At 35.6% G+C, this 18,576-nt stretch overlaps 1 protein-coding gene across 6 annotated transcripts in view; it reads left to right on the top strand.

The window, feature by feature from the left end:
• Positions 1–18,576, top strand: part of SUPT3H (SPT3 homolog, SAGA and STAGA complex component) — a 557,715-nt gene that overhangs the window by 349,197 nt on the left and 189,942 nt on the right. For all 6 annotated transcript variants that reach the window (XM_063707642.1, XM_063707643.1, XM_019030076.3 and 3 more), the window contains 2 exons: positions 2,358–2,444; positions 10,049–10,139. In XM_063707642.1, coding sequence (XP_063563712.1) covers positions 2,358–2,444; positions 10,049–10,139 — 178 coding nt within the window. The remainder of the gene's footprint in view (positions 1–2,357; positions 2,445–10,048; positions 10,140–18,576) is intronic.

Genomic DNA, 18,576 nt, shown 5'->3' with positions numbered 1-18,576 from the left:
GCATAATAACACAGTTGACCCTTGACCAACTTGGGCTTGAACTGCATGGTCCCACTTATATGCAGATTTTTTTCAACCAAACATGGATGGAAAATAGTATTCCTGAGATGTGAAACTCCTCTATAAGGAGGGCTGACTTTTTGGATACACAGGTTCCATAGGGCTGAGTGCAGGACTTGAGTATTTTGGTATGGGGGTAGTAGATGACTTTTGTATGAGTTACTTTAATTAGCTAATAAGATTTCTGTCTTCACTTGGTAGAGAAGAGGAGGTCAGAGTTTGGGAGAGGTAATTTTGGGGTTTGGGACACATCCGGGATAGGCAGGCCTTGGTAAGGTAACATAGTGATACTTTCAGTTCCAGAGACATACTAACTAGGCAGAGGTCCAAGGCAGACAAGGGAGTGGTACCAATGCTAGTCCTAGTAAGGATATTATGTTGGTTGAGATAAATTAGAAAATCAGGTAAATAAAAAACAAAGATAAACTTTTCCTACTACATACGACAGGATAACCATGATATAAATTCCAGATCCTTACAGTGGTCATGTATTGGTTCTGAAAATAAAAAAAAAACAGTGATTCCAAATGTTCAACTCTTCTGTGTCTTTATTTTCTATCATCATACTTATCCTGGCTAATATGTTTGTAAACTGATACTTTGGAGAATGTTATGAATAGAGATTATTTATATGTAGTGTGCATAAACTGTTGATTAATTGAGAAAACTATTTAGGGATACATATTTCTCCTGATCCTTCTTAATGTGAGTAAAATTACATATGTCTGTATAGTGTTTTTCAGATTTCAAATGATCAGCATTCTTCATTTAAGAAAATAAATTTACTGTGTATGTGTCCAGACACATGTATATATAGCCCATATTCTTCTCAACACTGATTGCCTGTATTTTAGACTGTGATAGAAATATTTTTATTTGAAAAGCATGTGCACATATATTTCCCTCACTCTACCAATTTTTAGAAAAAATATGTTCATGCCTGCTGAAAACAGTTTCTGAGTAGATAACATCATCTTTTTAAAAACCTACCCCCCCACCAAGATTTCTTTTTAAATGGTTCACAGTTAAATTTAAATTTCTATATTTAGATAGGATAGTGTTTATATACCAACCGCAGTATCCAGGAAATTCAGTGGTAAAGCTGACACATAGCGAGTTTATAGTCTATTTTGTAGTCTGTGTATTTAGAGAAGGTTTGAAGCTTACTTAGCAAAAAGGATTAAACATTCAAGCAGAATTTCTTTAGCACAAATGTACTATTGGATTTCATATATTTGTTGAGATAATAGTGTGTCACATTTTAAAGATTAGTTCTCAAGAAAATGTGTTAGGTTTATCTTTTAAAAGAAGGGTGCATTCAGGAACAGCTTTTATATGTAACTATTTTTATAGTATTTCATATTGGATAGACTTGGTTTGGTGCAATCAGTAAGATTTGATCAAATTTGGAAGAAGTTACAGACACATTTTTATAGTGTTTTCTGTAGCATCTTTATTTTTTTCAGATGGGCATATTTTATGTTGCTTCCAACTAATCAAAATAAGAAATTGAGTTTGCCTGTGCCAAAAAACGGAACTATCATTTTTCACATTCTTTTATTTTCCAGGTCATTTTTAAGTAAGATTATGTTTCTAGGACTTATGAATTCCTGAAAAATCTTGACTTTGTAGATATAAGGGGCTAGATGAACATTTTAGGGGGAATCTAACTTTTAGTGCAGTAATGTTTTGTGTTGTACATTCCAGATACAGTTAACTTTTTGTGTGCATGTGATTAGTATGGAAAGAAATTAATGCAGTCCAGTATTATGATTTATGGACTGAATCCTTTACCCACTGAAGACTTGCCAAAACTAAACGTATTTTTTTTCCTTTGGATATTAGAAACAGCTACTGTTTTTGTTGATCTTTTAAAGTTCTGAATGGGCCTATTTCAAATCAGAGCAGCATGGGAGCTCAGATTAATAATATACTTATTCAACTAGTGATACTGAGTGAAACCATTGCTCACATAAGTATGAAGGATAAAATTTCATGAAATCATTTTCAGGTGCATTAATGCATTTCTGGAAGCTGTGTATGATTTTTCTTTTGCAAGAAACAAATAAAAGATTTCTGTTTATTGTGTTGGTTACAGGTGGGCTCATAAGTTAATTTAATTGCATGTTTTATATCTTAAAAACATAAGACATTTTACTCTTAAAAGCAGTAATGTGATTGCTGGATTATTTCCCAAAGGTTAACTCTTAGTATATTTATCTCTCTAGAGACATCATGACTGTACTATATATATTTTGTGTTACTGAGAAAAATTTCTAAATTTTCATTATTGTTAGTTACAGCAAGCTGCTGAAGTTTCTCAGCTGCGGGGAGCAAGGGTAATCACTCCTGAAGATCTTCTGTTTTTGATGCGCAAAGATAAGGTAATATAACATAATTTTATTGTATTAAAATCCACATGTTTTGTTTAATTGAACTTGCATGTGGAAACTATATATCCTTGTTATGTACCTTTCATTAAAATAATAACTACTGAACTGATGTTTTAGTCTTCATAGTTTGTACGACAAAATGGGTTTACAAAAGAATTGATATTTATTATGTGGACAAAAGCACTTATATAAAAACTGTGCTAACAGCGAACCCTCACTTATCCTTATGCATCTATGTAGACGCTTTCATTGCTACATGATACTCACTAAATATTGACTCTGTGTTCTGTTGTCATAAGCGGGTTATAACTGAATGGCATATTTATTTTTCTCCTCTTCTTACAGATTAACATTACCAGGATTATAGACTTTCATAGAGTAATTTTTTAAGCCTGAAATACAAAGTTTAGTCTCTAGCTCTACCTTATTGAAAAAAGTAAATTAATAAAGATTAATTTCCAGTGGGATAAACATATACCACTCTTTGAAATCTGGTATTAAAATATTTAAGCTGATATTTGTGTGTCTACTTTTGCCATAATTATTTTTCATGAGTAGGTAGTCAAAAATATTCTCTAATATTTTACATGTTTCAGTTAATCAACTCTTAGATGATAATGAAGAATATTACAAAATGAAAATCTTCATTATTAAGAAAATTATTATTTGGCATAGGGTATCTATATGATTTAGTTGAAGAAGCATTTTAAGAGTCATGAAATTTCAAGGTTGTATGATTAGATGGAGAGACTGTAGGATTTTTTAAAGTGAAAGTTTCTGCCCAGGGTGAGGCAGTCTTAGGTACAAGGCGCCAGATGCAAAGAAACTATTGAAGATATCCAATAATGTGCATCTAAAGAACTGTGTAAAATGCAGTATGTTTCAGCTATTAATAGAAATCTTGAACCTGAAGGTCAAGAACGACTGATAATACATTCTAAGTGTAAGCACAGAACAAGCTACAAAGGATTATCAGTTACTTTTAAAATTAAGCAGCATTACGGTCTAATAAATCTAAAGGCCCACAAGAGAAAGCAGGAAAGATCCAAAATTCACATCCTAACATCACAATTAAAAGAACTAGAAAAGCAAGAGCAAACACATTCAAAAGCTAGCAGAAGGCAAGAAATAACTAAAATCAGAGCAGAACTGAAGGAAATAGAGACAAAAAAAACCCTTCAAAAAATTAATGAATCCAGGAGCTGGTTTTTTGAAAGGATCAACAAAACTGATAGACTGCTAGCAAGACTAATAAAGAAAAAAAGAGAGAAGAATCAAATAGACGCAATAAAAAATGATAAAGGGGATATCACCACCGATCCCACAGAAATACAAAGTACCATCAGAGAATACTACAAACACCTCTGTGCAAATAAACTAGAAAATCTAGAAGAAATGGATAAATTCCTTGACACATACACTCTCCCAAGACTAAACAGGAAGAAGTTGAATCTCTGAATAGACCAGTAACAGAATCTGAAATTGTGGCAATAATCAATAGCTTACCAACCAAAAAGAGTCCAGGACCAGATGGATTCACAGCCGAATTCTACCAGAGGTACAAGGAGGAACTGGTACGATTCCTTCTGAAACTATTCCAATCAATAGAAAAAGAGGGAATCCTCCCTAACTCATTTTATGAGGCCAGCATCATCCTGATACCAAAGCCGGGCAGAGACACAACCAAAAAAGAGAATTTTAGACCAATATCCTTGATGAACATTGATGCAAAAATCCTCAATAAAATACTGGCAAACCGAATCCAGCAGCACATCAAAAAGCTTATCCACCATGATCAAGTGGGCTTCATCCATGGTATACAAGGCTGGTTCAATATACGCAAATCAATAAATGTAATCCAGCATATCAACAGAACCAAAGACAAAAACCACATGATTCTCTCAATAGATGCAGAAAAGGCCTTTGACAAAATTCAACAACCCTTCATGCTAAAAACGCTCAATAAATTAGATATTGATGGGATGTATCTCAAAATAATAAGAGCTATCTATGACAAACCCACAGCCAATATTATACTGAATGGGCAAAAACTGGAAGCATTCCCTTTGAAAACCGGCACAAGACAGGGATGCCCTCTCACACCACTCCTATTCAACATAGTGTTGGAAGTTCTGGCCAGGGCAATTAGGCAGGAGAAGGAAATAAAGGGTATTCAATTAGGAAAAGAGGAAGTCAAATTGTCCCTGTTTGCAGACGACATGATTATATACCTAGAAAACCCTATTGTCTCAGCCCAAAATCTCCTTAAGCTGATAAGGAACTTCAGCAAAGTCTCAGGATACAAGATCAATGTACAAAAATCACAAGCATTCTTGTACACCAATAAGAGACAAACAGAGAGCCAACTCATGAGTGAACTCCCATTCACAATTGCTTCAAAGAGAATAAAATACCTAGGAATCCAACTTACAAGGGACATGAAGGACTTCTTCAAGGAGAACTACAAACCACTGCTCAATGAAATAAAAGAGGATACAAACAAATGGAAGAACATTCCATGCTCATGGGTAGGAAGAATCAATATCGTGAACATGGCCATACTGCCCAAGGTAATTTATAGATTCAATGCCATCCCCATCAAGCTACCAATGACTTTCTTCACAGAATTGGAAAAAACTACTTTAAAGTTCATATGGAACCAGAAGAGAACCCGCATCGCCAAGTCAATCCTAAGCCAAAAGAACAAAGCTGGAGGCATCACACTACCTGACTTCAAACTATACTACAAGGCTACAGTAACCAAAACAGCATGGTACTGGTACCAAAACAGAGATATAGATCAATGGAACAGAACAGAGCCCTCAGAAATAACGCCGCATATCTACAACTATCTGGTCTTTGACAAACCTGAGAAAAACAAGCAATGGGGAAAGGATTCCCTATTTAATAAATGGTGCTGGGAAAACTGGCTAGCCATATGTAGAAAGCTGAAACTGGATCCCTTCCTTACTCCTTATACAAAAATTAATTCAAGATGGATTAAAGACTTAAACGTTAGACCTAAAACCATAAAAACCCTAGAAGAAAACCTAGGCATTACCATTCAGGACATAGGCATGGGCAAGGACTTCATGTCTAAAACACCAAAAGCAATGGCAACAAAAGACAAAATTGACAAATGGGATCTAATTAAACTAAAGAGCTTCTGCACAGCAAAAGAAACTACCATCAGCGTGAGCAGGCAACCTACAAAATGGGAGAAAATTTTCACAACCTACTCATCTGACAAAGGGCTAATATATCCAGAATCTACAATGAACTCAAACAAATTTACAAGAAAAAAACAAACAACCCCATCAAAAAGTGGGCAAAGGATATGAACAGACACTTCTCAAAAGAAGACATTTATGCAGCCAAAAGACACATGAAAAAAATGTTCATCATCACTGGCCATCAGAGAAATGCAAATCAAAACCACAATGAGATACCATCTCACACCAGTTAGAATGGCAGTCATTAAAAAGTCAGGAAACAACAGGTGCTGGAGAGGATGTGGAGAAATAGGAACACTTTTACACTGTTGGTGGGACTGTAAACTAGTTCAACCATTGTGGAAGTCAGTGTGGCGATTCCTCAGGGATCTAGAACTAGAAATACCATTTGACCCAGCCATCCCATTACTGGATATATACCCAAAGGAGTGTAAATCATGCTGTTATAATGACACATGAACAGGTATATTTATTGCGGCACTATTCACAATAGCAAAGACTTGGAACCAACCCAAATGTCCAACAATGATAGACTGGATTAAGAAAATGTGGCACATATACACCATGGAATACTATGCAGCCATAAAACGTGGTGAGTTCATGTCCTTTGTAGGGACATGGATGAAATTGGAAATCATCATTCTCAGTAAACTATCGCAAGGACAAAATACCAAACACCGCATGTTCTCAATCATAGATGGGAGTTCAACAATGAGAACACATGGACACAGTAAGGGGAACATCACACTCTGGGGCCTGTTGTGGGGTGGGGGGAGGGGGGAGGGTCAGCATGAGATATACCTAATGCTAAATGACGAGTTAATGGGTGCAGCACACCAGCATGGCACATGTATACATATGTAACTAACCTGCACATTGTGCACATGTACCCTGAAACTTAAAGTATAATAATAATTAAAAAAAAAAAAAAACAGAAGGCCACCATTAAGACCTAACTATCACTCATCAGCTTTGAATTTCATAGAACTACATTTTTTGGGTTACAGATTGTTTTCCATAAATATAACACAGAAACCAAATCTAATAGCAAAAAGATAAGATTCTCAGAAAATTTTTTAAAAAAGTAAAAAGGAATTTATTGACTTTTAAAGCAGCTATTACAAACTCACTGTCTAGGTATTTATAAGTTAATTTTTTAAAATAAAATTTCATCTTGAGGATATACCAAATTCTATAGCATTAAGTACAGTCAGCTTGGTATGAAGACTGATAATACAATCTTCAAAAAATATTAGAACTTTATTTTATTTATTTATTTATTTATTTTGAGATGGAATCTTGCTCTATCGCCAGGCTAGAATGCTGTGGAACCATCTCAACTCACTTCAACCTCCGCCTCCCGGGTTCAAGAGATTCTCCTGCCTCAGCTTCCCAAGTAGCTGGGGCTACAGGCATGTGCCACTACGCCCAGCTAATTTTTCTATTTTTGGTAGAGACAGGGTTTCACCATGTTGGCCAGGATGGTCTTTATCTCCTGACCTTGTGATTTACCTGTCTCAGCCTCCCAAAGTGCTGGGATTCAGGTGTGACCCACCACACGCAACCTAAAACTTTTTGTAAGATTAAAAAAAGCAGGCCAGGCACGGTGGCTCACGCCTGTAATCCCAACACTTTGGGAGGCCGAGGCGGGCAGATCATGAGGTCAGGAAATCGAGACCATCCTGGCTAACACGGTGAAACCCCGTCTCTACTAAAAAAATTACAAAAAATTAGCCAGACGTGGTGGCAGGCACCTGTAGTCCCAGCTACTCAGGAGGGTGAGGCAGGAGAATGGAGTGAATCTGGGAGGCGGAGCTTGCAGTGAGCCAAGATCATGCCACTGCACTCCAGTCTGGGCAACAGAGCAAGACTCCGTCTCAAAAAAAAAACACAAATGGGATTTAATTAAAGAGCTTCTGCACAGCAAAAGAAACTACCATCAGAGTGAACAGGCAACCTACAGAATGGGAGAAAATTTTCGCAACCTACTCATCTGACAAAGGGCTAATATCCAGAATCTACAATGAACTCAAACAAATTTACAAGAAAAAAACAAACAACCCCATCAAAAAGTGGGCGAAGGACGTGAACAGACACTTCTCAAAAGAAGACATTTATGCAGCCAAAAAACACATGGAAAAATGCTCACCATCACTGGCCATCAGAGAAATGCAAATCAAAATCACAATGAGATACCATCTCACACCAGTTAGAATGGCAATCATTAAAAAGTCAGGAAACAACAGGTGCTGGAGAGGATGTGGAGAAATAGGAACACTTTTACACTGTTGGTGGGACTGTAAACTAGTTCAACCCTTGTGGAAGTCAGTTTGGCGATTCCTCAGGGATCTAGAACTAGAAATACCATTTGACCCAGCCATCCCATTACTGGGTATATACCCAAAGGACTATAAATCATGCTGCTATAAAGACACTTGCACACGTATGTTTACTGCGGCACTATTCACAATAGCAGAGACTTGGAACCAACCCAAATGTCCAACAATGATAGACTGGATTAAGAAAATGTGGCACATATACACCATGGAATACTATGCAGCCATAAAAAATGATCAGTCCATGTCCTTTGTAGGGACATGGATGAAATTGGAAATCATTATTCTCAGTAAACTATCGCCAGAACAAAAAACCAAACACCGCATATTCTCACTCATAGGTGGGAATTGAACAGTGAGATCACATGGACACAGTAAGGGGAACATCACACTCTGGGGACTGTTGTGGGGTGGGGGGAGGGTGGAGGGGTAGCTTTAGGAGATATACCTAATGCTAAATGACGAGTTAATGGGTGCAGCACACCAGCGTGGCACATGTATACATATGTAACTAACCTGCACATTGTGCACATGTACCCTAAAACTTAAAGTATAATAATAATAAAATAAAAAAATAAAGAAATAAAAAAAATTTAAAAAGCAATTATAGTCAAGTACCATATGATGAACTTTTTTTCAAAAATGTACTGCAAATACAGCAGTAGTCCCATAAGATTATAATGGAGCTGAACAATTCCAATTATCTAGTGATGTTGTAGGTATCATACTAACATTGTAGTGCAATGCATGACTCAACTTTGTGGTGATGCTGGTGTATACCTCTGTACTGCTGATGGTATAAAAGCGTAGCACATAAAATTATGTATAGTACATAATACTTGATAAAGATAACAAATGACTGTTACTTGTTTATGTATTTATAATACTCCATCATTATTTTAGAGTGTACTGTTTGCAAAAAACACTTAACTGTGAACCACCTGAGGTTGTTCCTTCATGAGATATACCAATAAAAAAGCAGTTATCAAGGGAGCTGACAGTTCCATGCATGCTATTGCCCTTGAAGACCTTCCAGTGGGACAGGATGTGGAGGTGGAAGACAGTGATATTGACAGTCCTGACCCTATGTAGGCATAGGCGTGTGTGTGTGTGTGTGTGTGTGCGCGTGCATCTTAGTTTTTAACAAAGAAGTTTAAAAAGCTATAAGAAATTTAAAAGTAGAAAAAAGTTTATAGAATAAGGATATAAAGGAAAAACCTTTTTGTACAATTGTGTAAGGTGTTTGTGTTTTAAGCTAAGTATTACTGTAAGAGTGAAGTTTTTTTTAAATTAAGTCTATAAAGTAAAATAGTTACAGTAAGTAAGCTAAGGCACATTTATTATTGAAGAAAGAAAAATTTTAAATATAGTGTAGCCTAAGTGTACAGCTTTTTTAAAAATAAAGTGTGCAATAGCATGCAGTAATATCCTAGGCCCTCAAATTCACTTGCCACTCATTCATGGACTCAACCAGAGCAACTTCAGGTCCTACAAGCTTCATTCATGGTATATGCCCTCTACAAATGTATCATTTTTTGTCATTTACATGGTATTTTAACTAATTTTTCTATATTTAGAAATGTTTAGATACACAAATACTTACCATTTTCTTACCCTTGCATACCGGTTTGTAGCACATGAATAGCAGGCCGTACCATGTAGCCTAGGTGTGCATTAGACTGTTCCATCTAGGTTTGTGTAGGTGTATTCAGTGATGGTCACAAAACGATGAAGTCTCCTGAGGAGGCATTTCTTAGATCCCCTTCATTAAGTAATGTGTGACTATTGTGATTCTGGAACATCCGAATATTTGTAAATGAAAACTGCTTTTTAAAAGACTTGTATTTTAGCCTTTGTGTTTGATGACTACCTTTTTATGTCATAGCAGTATGCTAAGGATTACTTTACTTTCTCTGATATCATGGGGTACAAGTTTATTAAATTATAATAAATTATAGTAGTCTTTAATCAGTAAAGTAAATATACGTATAGGTTTTCTTATTTACTTATTTTATATTTTTAATAGAAAAAACTTAGAAGACTGCTAAAATACATGTTTATCCGAGACTACAAATCAAAGATTGTCAAAGGCATCGATGAGGATGATCTTCTCGAAGGTAACCAAAACAAAACACAAAACTAAAACATGAGCTTATGACACGTGTGCTGGATAACACATTTATGCAATTCCAATGTAACTGGAGAACTAGTTAATTTTGTTTACTGTCAACAAATCAAGTGGAATACCCTTGCAAAAGTATATATTTCTGATAAAACATATTATACCGTGTTACCTATTTAATATTACTACACTTCTCATAGATTCTAATTCTTGAAAAATGTTCTGCAGATGAATTGAAATGTTTCTTTTTATGGAGCACATAGTGAATGCAGACTTAGAGTAAAACAGACCTGAATTCCAATCAATACCAGTTCTCTGCTTTCTTTGTGTGACCTTGAGGGTCAGTTTCCTCATTTATGTGGAGGGAAATTATATTGTGTAACACGTGGAGTGCTTAGAAGAGTTTAGCATAATATATGAAAAGCACTTGATACATGCCTGCCACTGAATGAATGATAGCAGTTAACACCATGCTTCAGACACCATGAAGTTTGGGATGGTAAGAGTAATATTCAGTTTCGCTAAACCATCATATTAGTTTGATGTCCTCTCATTCATTTCAAATCTTCCCCCTTATCTTCATTTGTATGTTCTAATTTTGTGTGTCTTACAAAAAGCACACTAAAACTTAAAAAAAAACAGTTGATAGAAATTATAAAGTAAAATATTCAGGTAGAACACATCTAATCTTGACGTGGGACTTCTGAAATGGCTATGTAAGGAGTATGGCAGAGTCTCTCCCCAGTGAAATACATTTAACTGGTAAATTTTTTTTGAAATAATCATTTAAAGTCTGTAGAAATTGTCCTAAGCACGTACAGCAAGCAGGGCAACACATACTCAAGATCAACTAAATCTTGTTAAGAACAGTATTGAGAGTCTGTTGCATTTAAACCATGACCTGCTCACATGATCACTCTTCACCATTCTGCCACCTTAACTCAGTGTGACAGAAGCTCTACTCTGAGTGAGTGTAGCTTGCTCCTCCAGTTCTTATTCTAGGGCAACAATTTTACCCCAGAAGGGGCAAGAGGTAGGCATCTCTCATCTCCCTCAGCCACATGTTGCAAAAGCTTTATTCTAGGCAGGCACAGCTGAGATGACTGGGGCTCCCTTTTCTCACTTAACCTCAGCTCATAGGATAAAAGCTCTACCTCAGACACGGTAGTCTGAGAATACTGGGCTCTGATTGCCACCACCCTAGCTCTCATAGGGAGCAAAGCTACATACCAGAATAGACAAGTCTAGAAGTCTAGGGGTTGCTTCCCTTTCCATATCCCCATTCTCAGATCCAGGGAAGTCTTTCCAGGAGAAGTTAATTGCAGGTCCACCCTCAGCTTCAGTACAGTGGTACAGATATTCGGCTCAGACCTTAGGAGCAGAAAGCTCTGCAGCTCTTCCACATCACTGCTTGGAACTGCTTAGAACAGAGTGTGTGGAAGTTCATACCTAAGTTCATTGTAAAAATAACAACAACAACAATGAAGATCCTGGTGATGAGTGATTAAGAGGGGACTGGTAGCTCCATGATACTGGTAGCAAAAAGCAAAACAGTGGGTCAGCTAGATGTTAAACAAAGAAAACAAGGGAAAGAGATAGTTAAAAAAGCCCTCCTGCAGTCAGAGCAAAACTTAAAAGCTGGCAACATTTCACAGGGGCCCAACATTATTTAGATCAATCAATCTCTGGAGCAATTTATGCCCAAGGGTATTATCAGAAACAGTGGAGCAAACAGCTGTCAATTAGTGGGGGCTAACAGCTGTATGTGATAACAGTAGAGGCAGAACAGCCAGAAACTTAATAGGGAGATCAGGGAAGGTAACAGCCAAACACCCCCTGACTAAAACTACAGTCATCTCTGGTTATGGAGGAGATTGTTTGCATACTCAAGGCTGCACCCTCTGAAGAACAACATCAGAGGCTGCATACTGCAAGGGAAGAGACTTCATTGTACTAGTTCAGCCAAGTCATGAAATAAACAATGACAAGCCCCAGGGAGGGGAGGGAGTTATCTAGATTTGCTACACTGTATTATCTAAAGTGTCCCTTTTCAACAACAACAACAAAATACTGGATATGCCAAGTAATAGGTAAGTGTGAACAATAAAAAGGAGACCAAAAAAAAGTAGACAATAGAAAATGCTTTTTGGGGGCCCAGATATAGGACTTAGCAGACAAAAACGTCAGAGCGGCTATTATGTATGTGTTCAAATAACTAAAGGAAATAAAATTTTTAAAAAAGGAAGATATGATAATAGTGTCTCACAAAGTAAAGAGTATCAATAGAGACAGAATTTATTTTAAAAAATAGAAATTACGGAGTTCAAGAATACAATTACTGAAATGAAAAAATTCAGAAGGGCTCAATAGTTGTTTTCAGCTGGCAGAAGAAAGAATCTGAACTTGAAGACAACATTAAAGAGTATACAATCTGAAGAAAAAAGTGAAAAAATAATAAAGAAAAATTAACAGCTTCAGAGAAATGTAGAGCACCATTAAGTGTGTAAAAATACACATAATGAGAGTATCAGAAGATGAGAGAAAAAGTAGAAAAACAAATATTCAAGAAATAATGACTGAAAACCTCCCAAATTTGATGAAAACTACCAGTCTGCTAATTCAAGCATATCAACAAGCTCCAATTAGGATGAACATAAAGAAATCTACACTAAGACACTTTTACAAAAAATGTGGGAAAAAAAAAACAGACAAAAAATCATGAAAGTCACAAGAAAAAAGCATATACAGGGGGACCCTGACAATATTGATGGCTGACTTCTCATCAACATAGAGATCAGAAGGCAGTGGGATGATATATTCAAAGTGCTGAAAGAAAAAAACTTCTCCACCGAGAAACTTATATCCAGCAAAACTATCTTTCAAAAATGAATGCAAAATACATTCCCAGATAAACAAAAACCAGGAGAATTTCTTGCTGTCAGACCCATGTAAGAAAAGTTTTTAAGGCTAAAATCAAGATGCACCAAATAATTTGAATCCACACATTTATAAAGATAATTAAGTACATAAATATAAGAGAAAGTATAGTTGTCTAAAAGCAAGCTGCACCAAATAATTTGAATTCACACATTTATAAAGATAATTAAGTACATAAATATGAGATAGTCTAATTGTATATTTCCTTTCCTTTTTAAAATTGATTTATAAAGCAGCTATATAAAACACTATGTATATAAAAATTGTTATGTTGGGTCTGTAATGTTTGGAAATATAATATATTTGACAGTAATGACACGAATGAGGTAAGTGGCAATAATGCTGTACTGGGGTAAGGAAATGGCACCTCAAGTTATAGAAAGAAATGAACCAGAAGTGGCAAATAAAATGGTTAATATAACAAACTACATAAATATACAGTTGGTCTACTATGAAGACACAGACCACTGAAACTGAATCAAGAAGGAATGGAAAATCTGAACAGGACAATAGCAAAAGGTTAAATTAGTAGCTTAAAAATTTCGACAAAGAAAAGCTCAGTCACAGATTATTTCACTGTTGAATTCCACCAAATGTTTAAAGAAGAATACCAATTATTTCCCAACTAATTCTATAAAGGTAATATAGATTGAGCCTGATATGAAAACCAGACAAAGATATCATAAGAAAAGAAAACCAGACTGCAATGTTTTTTAATACAGATGCAAAAATCCTCAACGGAATGCCATTAAACTGAATTCAGCAAGTATAGAAAGGATTATAAACCATGACCAAATGGGATTTGTCATAGGGATATAAGGTTGTTTTAAACTTAGAAAACAATTCATGTAATGCATCAAATTAACAGAATAAAGGAGAAAAATCACATGATCACCTCAATAAATGTAGGAAAAGCATTTAACAAAATTTCAAAAGTTTTTAATGAGAGGGACATTCAACAAACTAGGAAGAGAAGGAAACCTCTTGAACTTGATAAAGATGATTGCATGGACTGAATGTTTTTGTCCCTCCTCACCCTCTGAATATATATGTTGAAGCCTAATTCCCAGTGTGGTAGTATTTGGAGATGAGAATTGTGGGAAGCATTAAAAATTAGGTCATAAGGATGGAACCTTTATGATTAGGGCATTTCTGAGAAGAGACACAAGAAAGTTTGTTTCCTCTGTTTCTGCTGTCCACCATATGTGGATACTAGATCATGTCATCTGTAAGCCATGAAGCAGGCCTTCACCAGACACTAAATCTACTGGCATCTTGATCTTAGACTTCCCAACCTCCAGAACTGTGAGAAATAAATGTTTGTTGTTTAAGCCTCCCAGTTTATGATGTATTTGTTGTAGCAGCCTGAGCTAAGACAGACATATATGGAAAACCCACACCTAACATCATACTTAATGGTAAAAGACTGTATGCTTTCCCTTATAAGATCGGGAACAAGACAAAGATGTCCATTAATGGCACTTATATGCAATATTGTACTGAAGGTTTTAGCCAGGTGTTTAGTCAGAAAGAGAAATGAAGGGCATCCAGATTAGAAAAAAAGAAGTACAACTACCTCTGTTTACAGATAACATAATTTTGTATATAGAAAATTCTAAGAAATTCAATAAAAACTATTACAACTAATAGACTGGTTCGATGTGTTTGCTGGATGTAAGAGAAATATGCAAAAATCAAGCATATTTTAATATATCAGCTATGCACAGCTCAAAAATGAAATTAAGAAAACAATGCCATTTACAATAGCATCAAAAAGAATAAAATATTTTGGAATAAAATTACTAAAGACCTGCAAGATTTATGTACTGAAAATTACAAAATATTGTTGAAAGAAGGCCTAGATAGTAATGGAAAGACATCCTACGTTCATGGATTGGAACATTCAATATTATTAAAGTGTTAATACTCTCCAACTTGGCCTACAGATTTCATCTGCTTTTTTGTAGAAATGAGTACACTGATTCTACTAATCATGAATACGCTGATTCTACCAATCATATAGAAATGCCAGATTCTGATATGGAAATGACTCATCTAGGTCGTGAGGGAACTAGAATACCTAGAACAATCTTAACAAAGAATAAAGTCAGAGGACTCATGCTTACTGATTTCAAAACTTACCATAAAGCTACAGTAATTACAATAGAGCAGTACTGGCATAAGTGTAGACATATTTGTCAATGAAATGGAATGGAATGAGAGTTCAGTAATAAGCATTTAGGGTCAGTTGATATTGACAAGGATTTCAAGAGAATTTGATAGGGAAAAAATAGCCATTTTGACAAATATTGCTGGAGCAACTGGATATCCACGTCCAAAAAAAAGAATTTGGGCACCTACAACAACACAGTACACAAAATTAACCCAATGTGGATCATAGACCTAAATACAAGGGCTCAAACTATAAAATTCTTAAAAAGAAATAGAGTAATAAATGTTGATGACTTTGGAGGAGGCCAAGCATTCTGAATGTATGACACCAAAAGCACAAACAGCAAAAGAAAAAGGGAAAATTGGACTTGATCAATTATTTCAAAGTCAAAACAATGACTAATAAATTAACTGATCAATTTTAAAACTTTTCTGTTTCAAAGAGCAACATCAAGAAAGTGAAAAGACAAACCACAGAATGGGAGAAAATTTTTCTTATATATCTGATAGGGTACTTTTGTATAGAATATATCAAGAATGCATGCAACTTAACAATAAAAAGACAGTGGCCCAATTTAAAAATGGGCAAAGGGTCTGAATACACATTTCTACAAAGAAGATTGACTAATGGACAATAGACACTGAAAAAGATACTTAAAAATCATGCCTATAAATAATCCCAGCACTTTAGGAGGCTGAAGCGGGTGGATCACTTGAGGTCAGGAGTTCAAGACCAGCCTGGCCAACATGGTAAAACCCCATCTCTACTAAAAATACAAAAAATGAGCCAGGTGTAGTGGTGTGTGCCTGTAATCCCAGTTACCTGGGAGGCTGAGGCAATAGAATACCCTGAAACAGGAGGCAGAGGTTGCAGTGAGCTGTGATAGTGCCATTACACTCCAGCCTGGGCAACAGAGGGAGACTCCATCTCAAAAAAAAAAAGTCATTAGCCATCAGAGAAATGCAAATCAAAACCACATTGATATAATACTCCACACCCACTAGGATGACTGTGATCAAAAAGATAAAAACAAGGCCGAGTATGGTGGCTCATACCTATAATCCCAGCATTTTGGGAGGCTGAGGCAGGAGGATCACTTGAAGCCAGGAGTTTAAAACCAGCCTGGGCAACAAAGCAAGACCCCATCTCTAGAAAAAAAAAAATTAGCCAGTCTCAGTGGCATGTGCCTGTGGACCCAGCTACTCAGGAGGCTGAGGTGGGAAGATTACTTGAGCCCAGGAGTTAGAGGCTGCAGTATGCTGTGACTGCACCACTTCATTCCAGCCTGGCAACAGAGCGAGACCCTATCTCTTAAAAACAAACAAACACACAAAATGATAGTAACAAGTGCTGTTGAGGACATGGAGAGCTAGAACCTTCTTACGTTGTTAGAGTATAAAATGGTGCAGACAATTCAGAAAGCATTTTGGAAGTTCCTCAAAAGGGTAAACATAGATTTACCAACTGAACCAGAAATTCCATTCCTAGCAAAAGAAGTGGAATAAGATAAATGAAAATATGTATTCACATAAAAATTTGTACGAGTGTTAGCAGCATTATTCATGATAATAAAAAAGGAAATAACCCAAATGTCTATCAGTGGATGAATGGATAAATAAGTATGGAATATTCATATAAAGGAATATTATTTGGCTATAAAAAGGAATTAAATACTGATATATGCTAAAACATGGATGAACCTTGAAAATATTAAGCTAAATGAAAGAAACTAATCACAAAGACCAGATATTTTATTCTGTTTATATGAAATGTCTAGAATAGGCAAATCTAAAGAGATGGAGTGTAGAGTAGTGGTTGCCTAGAGTTGGCGGAGGGGAAGATTGAGATAGGGAATCATTTAAAATCCCATTAAAATCCTCCACTCAAACCCTTACCATTGATTACATTACAACTGAATCCCAACAAGCAGCAAAAAAAAAAGTGGGGGGGAATACTTAGGGTGAGGGGAGTAATGCACCAACATAGAGGAAGCTAAGACAGAACGTAATACCTGCCAGCAAAATAGTTGGGATTAGATGACAACTGAAATTTTAAAAAGTAAGGAGAACAATAGTGGGACTCAAATGTAGCACAAAAGAGATTTTCTAGAGTTAACACACAGTAATTCACAACTAAATAACTTAAATAACTTAATAATTTTTTGTTCAAAAAGTCACTCTTCAGACCTAATTAGGGAGAATAAAATGCAATAGTTATCTCAAAGCACATAGAAAAATGTAAAGATATGAAAATTATGAGGGAAAAAGGTAAGAGATATAGAGGATAAATTCGGAGGAGTTAAGATGCATATGATAGGCATTTCAGAAAGTAAAAGTAGGAGATGGAGGAGAGGCAATTATTAATAAATTATAGAGCTAAGAAAATCCAAGACTGCAGAGTAAAAAAAGTTGAGTAGATAAACACCTGGAATGTCTTAGTAAAATTCTTGATCTCTAAACATAATGAGAAAATCTTACAAAAGCTCAGCTTCCTCTACCTCCAAAAAAGGAATTATTAAATGAATCACATTATAATTGGACTTCTCATGTATAACACCGGAAGCTAGAAGGCACTAGAATCATATTTATCGATTCATGAGAGGAAGGGACTGCAATCCAAGGACTTTATACCCAACCAAGATAAGATATCTGTCTATAGTGCTAAAGAAACATATTCGACAATATGCAAATATCAAGTGCAGAAAGTAAATGCAAATGCAGAAAGTAAATCATCCATAGATCCCAGTGATAAACTTCAAAGTTAGAAAAAGGAAGAATAGGAAAGAAGTATGTTGAGTAGTTAATCTTGTTTGGACTCAGTATTTATCTCTAATGATACAATATGTGAGCATGCAATATAAGTGCTAAATTTCTTAAAATACTGGTGAAATTCTGTTAATACTGTAAAAATAATACCCCTTTTCATCGGAAAGCCAAAAGTTTAGAGATGGAGAAGGGGTGAAGTAAAAATTTTTCAAAGGTCTATTGATAGGAAGCTGAGATAGGGAAAATGAAAGTGTTCTGAAGGTCTCTTGATACTGGAAAGGGTGAAACGTTAGAAGAAAAAGTTACTTGATTGGGAAAATGTTACCTCTTGGTAGGAGTATAATTGATATCTTATTTTAAATAATAATGGAAACTGTTGTTTAAAATATGTTCAAGCAATGTGTCCAACCAGAAAAGAGCGAGGTAAACATTAAAGAAAATGGAAAAAGGGATGGTAAACATTAACAGAATAGAAAAGTATATTACAATTTCAAATTAACAATGAGAAGAAATGGAAGGACTATCAACATGGCCAAACCATTAAAAATGAAGAAAGG

The sequence above is a fragment of the Gorilla gorilla genome, chromosome 5 (assembly GCF_029281585.2).
Source record: "Gorilla gorilla gorilla isolate KB3781 chromosome 5, NHGRI_mGorGor1-v2.1_pri, whole genome shotgun sequence".
NCBI lineage: Eukaryota > Metazoa > Chordata > Mammalia > Primates > Hominidae > Gorilla > Gorilla gorilla.
This window is presented reverse-complemented; position numbering and strand designations above follow the sequence as displayed.